Below are 4,753 nucleotides of genomic sequence, written 5' to 3'. Positions count from 1 at the left end.
GTAACTTTGTTTTCTACAGGGGTCCACACGCTATGCCAGACAATTCCACAGGTTATGAGGTGTATGACAGGAAAGCACAAGGTATATTGTGGATGTGGATAGAATGTCAACTTTCTCCATCAGTAACATCCGTATCTATGAGAAAGAGTTACTAAGAGGTTGACAAGAAGGTTGTGGTATTTTGATCCTATCGTGATCACATGTTGGGGGAAACATCCCTTCCATTGGTTGACTTTTATCTGGTTCGTTACTGGATGGAAAAGAAGAAAACCATCTTGTTATGCAGCTGTGTTGAATAATTTACAAAATAATAATAATAATAATAATAATAATAATAATATAATACATAATAAAATATAATAATAATACAATACCATACAACTACCAATACAATACAAATACCGATACCTACATACAATACAATACCAATACAATACCAACTACCATACCAGTACCAATACCATACCAATACATACCATACCAATACCATACCAATACTATACTAATAATAATAATAATAATAATAATAATAATAATAATAAAATAATTATAATAAAGAAAGTTTAATTTTGTTTTCTGTTAAGGCGCTTTAGCTTTAACACTCTTGTGTTGTTTCGCCTCATGTAACCATGGTTGATTGAAAAGTACAAGTTAGGTTATAATTGACACTATCCTTTGCGACTGTTATTATTGACACTCACCATTGGTAATGGAAAAGAAAAATATATATTCAATTAGCTTTACACTAATATGTTTTACCAAAGGACACAAACTTCACAAAAAAAAAAAAAAAAAAAAAAAGCAAGGCAGACTACTAGCAAGGATGTGAAATGCAAAATATCATAATCTCTTCAGGAACAATGGTTGTCCTTGCATAGTTGTAACATTGCTCTCCATCAGGAAAAGAGATCATCCCGGTATCCACCACCCATTTGTACAGGGAATAGTGTCTCTGGGCTGATAGTTTCGGCTTTTCATTCAGAGACTGAACACATCGATGTTCGATACATCGATGTTTTTAACTTCGATAGCTCAGAGTATCCGGTTATCGAAATCGAAAAATATGATTTTGACATCGATGGCTTTTTTCGATGTATCGATGTTTTCAAAAGATCGCTTTTTGACTTCCCACATAGGGTTGAAAATCGCAGACTACTAAACATCGATGTTCGATACATCGATGTCTTTAAAACTCTTATATGAGATACCGATAGTATGCAGTAGTTAGAACATCGATGTTGTCATCGAGGTATTGGTTCGATCATAGGATGTTTTCAAAACATCGATGTCATGTCGACAACCTAGCTGCTGAGTGTACCCCAAATAGCTTGCTAAGAAGTAATGTAAACATCCCCTATCTGGCTATGAAGAACAGTTCCACAATACTGAACCTGAACTACAAACTCTGAGTCTTGGATTATCCTTGAATGAGCACATCAATAAATCTTTCTGTTCCTCTCCTTGTAGACATTCTTCAAAACTGACTTCACATCAACAAATATTAATATATATATATATCCAAATATAAGAACAGAGAATATATATTTTTCAACACTTGACTATCCTTGCTGGCCGGTGGTACATTGGGAACGGGCTGAACTATTCGAACTAAGGAAGATTTTTTGGACAGAGATGACTTTCCTCCCTGAACTAAACACAGATTTATTGACTGTACAAAGACATGAAAAGAAATAAATGGAACAAAGATAAAGGTCCTTTATAAATGGAGTATTACTCTTTTCTCATTGTTTATTGAGATGGGTGAGTCCACATAGGACCATCCTCATGTGCCTTGAGTACAAAGATCATGTAGGGACAGTCCTGGGTTCATTCTCTAATCTCCCAAAAAGTCTCCTGTTTACCAATCAGAAGAATTGAACTTGGGTAATGTTCCCTCAAAACATAAATACTAGGAAAGGGCGGGGGAAAGTAAAAAAGTCTAAAAGTACAATAAAAAATGTTCTTCATTCACAAGTAAAGGTCAAATTGACACGAAAACCCTGAATTCTCAATCATCAGATTGGAGTGGGGCCATACATATTTACATGTCTTTCCCAATTTCGCTATTGATACATAGATCTTGCATCTAAGATCTGAAAAAGGACTACCTTATGGAGGTATTAGAAATAACCCACATTCTTAGCAGAGAAACACTTCAACACCAAACCTTTGCCCAGTTGTGGTTTAATATGCAATTTGGATTTCGCTTCTCACTAGGTAACATGCTGGAAATTACGTTGTGGTTGCAATCTGATTTCTGAGTAGCAGTAGGTAGCACATGGCAATTTCATTCCAAATTTTACTTCGATTTACATTGCTTTCCACAAGCGTCAATGGGGGTTTGCCACTTGTTTTAAGCACAATCAAATAACAGAAGATAAAAGTTTAACAGATAAATAATTATCCACAGGTCAAGGAGTCAAGGCTGGTTTAAATTTTAGATTTCAACGGAGAAAATTTGGGAAGTATTCTCTACTTTCCTAGATTTCAGCAAAGTTTTTATTTTTTCAATTTTCCAGAGTATGCAATTATGCAGTACGCACACGCAGTATTGCGATTTTTCGCCATTGTGGGAAGTTAGCGCATGCTACTTAATTTTGCTTTACGTCTTTTAACGCGCACGCGATACCGCCACGACTAGCATTGCTTATCAGATGATAATCGTTTAATCTATTTTTTTATTGGTTTTTTTCCCAAAACTATATTTTTTATAAAAAGGTTACAGTGATTTTTGTGTTTTTTTTATTTTATTAATTTTCATTAATTAAGTAACAGGAACAGTTATAACTTATTCTGTATTTCTTTTAGTTATTTTATAAATCAACACTTGGAAAGATCAGTGAAACGGTAGCGGCCTAGGAGACAAACTCTTCTTCAAGCTACCGTACACCTTACCCTACACAATTTTGAAGATCTTTCCCATCTTTACTGAGATAAGGACTTCGTATGTTTTCCAATAATAACTGCCAGTGTTCTTGTTATTAATTGAAGTGCATCTCTACTCCAAATACTCCCTCTACTCCACCAGTAACATAAACCTTTCGACCTACAATCAACAAGATGCCAAAACCTAAGTCAAGTAAACCGGGAGACCACACGGCATACAGTGAATTAGCTTGTGCGAAACAATGCAGCTGTGGTAGAGTATTGCCCGCACATCTATGGCTGCCCTTGTCAGGCTGCACTGCAGGTTTTTAGAACACCTTTTCTTTTTTTTTTTTTTTTTTTTACCGTCCAGTGGCCAGTTCCTGAAATGGATGGTTTTTTGTAGTATGCAAAGCTACTCTGGATGGAAAAAAAAAAAATAAAAAATGGGGAAAACCTTATTAAGATCCCAAAAAGCCTACTAAATCTGGGAGGCTATTCCCTAATGTTTTAATGTATGTCTTTAATTTTTTGCCTAAATCTGTCCAATTTTTTCCTTTGGTTCATTAAAAATAAATAAGTTAATAGGGGATTGTTGGACTCCTCCTCTGGGCAACATAGTTATATCTTTTCCATTTTTGTCAGGGTAGATAGGTTGTTGTTCCATTTTTGTCAGGGTAGATAGGTTAAAAAAAGGGAACTAACATCTTAGGTCTTTGCTCCAATTAATGTTTCCTTTTTCACTTATGATTCCAGGAATATTAGGTCTCACTGGTTTCTACGGTTTTGGATTCTATGTGCTTGCTGTCATTGGCCTATGGGTCTTGTTACTCATGAGAGCTGGATCTAAATGGAACCGATACTTCCTCAACAGGAAATCCCTATTAACCAATGGTTTTGTTGGAGGACTGTGTACATATGTATTGTTTTGGACTTTCTTCTACACTATGGTTCATGTATACTAGAAGTCATAAGTGTTTATGTTGGGTGGGTTTTGTGGGAATGGGAATTTATAAATTAGGGTGACAAGTGGATTGCCTCACATATGACAAGTCAAAGTTTGTGGGAATACCTCCCAAATCAAAGTTTGTGTGTTTATTTCCCAATTCCCAACCAAGGCATGGAATTTTATTCTTGCCTTTAGTGATTAAGATGGACTAATCTAAAATATATACAGCCCCTTGTGTAACTGACTGACTCACTCACTCATACTAATTCTAATACACTTCTAGATGAGCTAGGAAGATGCGGTTTTCACCATTGGATTCCTTATTTTTTGTACATACTGGGAAACAGATTTGCGGCCAGCAAAACTTTTCCTACGTTTACTTAATATTTTCTCTCGCGTTTAGTTTTCATTTCTTCGAAACAAGACTCAGGGACGATATTAGTTTTCAGGGGCGAAGCCAAGGGAGCGTGAAGCGCGACCTCATGCTCACCCCGTGAAGCCCCCGGGAGCGCGCAGCGCGACCGTAAATAAGGGAGCACGAAGCGCGACCCCGTATGCACAACCCCGCGTAGCGAACACGCGAAGCCCCCGGGGGCCCTCCCGAGCACGAAGTGCGAGTCGTCATCTTATATCATTGAAGGAGTGATGATTTTTTTTCAGGATGGATAATATGGACAAGAGGGTTTGCAGTTACAATAATATCTTGAAGAAAGAGACATGTCTTAATGACTAGTATGTATGACATGGAAGTAAGCAACATTGCATATGATTTGTATCTGAATCGCTGCCCAAATTGAATGTATACCAGCTATTAAACTTAATTAAAAATAAATAAATAAAATAAAAATGACTAGTACATGATGTATTATAAAATAATATTGCACATGTAAAAGTTTATATTCAAATAAAAATAGAAGAGATCCTTAAAATTTAAAATAC

At 36.1% G+C, this 4,753-nt stretch overlaps 1 protein-coding gene across 1 annotated transcript; it reads left to right on the top strand.

Moving 5' to 3' along the window:
- Positions 1 to 2,904: 2,904 nt before the first annotated feature.
- Positions 2,905 to 4,091, top strand: LOC103520450 (ER membrane protein complex subunit 6). The gene is given in 5 exon segments (XM_008485544.3): positions 2,905 to 3,117; positions 3,119 to 3,151; positions 3,153 to 3,170; positions 3,172 to 3,190; positions 3,622 to 4,091. Coding segments are annotated over 5 exon segments (336 nt in total). The 5' UTR covers positions 2,905 to 3,060; the 3' UTR covers positions 3,831 to 4,091.
- Positions 4,092 to 4,753: the final 662 nt, after the last annotated feature.

Source organism: Diaphorina citri, unplaced genomic scaffold (genome assembly GCF_000475195.1).
Source record: "Diaphorina citri unplaced genomic scaffold, Diaci psyllid genome assembly version 1.1 scaffold3637, whole genome shotgun sequence".
NCBI lineage: Eukaryota > Metazoa > Arthropoda > Insecta > Hemiptera > Psyllidae > Diaphorina > Diaphorina citri.
Note: the sequence above shows the minus strand (reverse complement) of the source record. Positions and strands in the feature narration are given on the sequence as shown.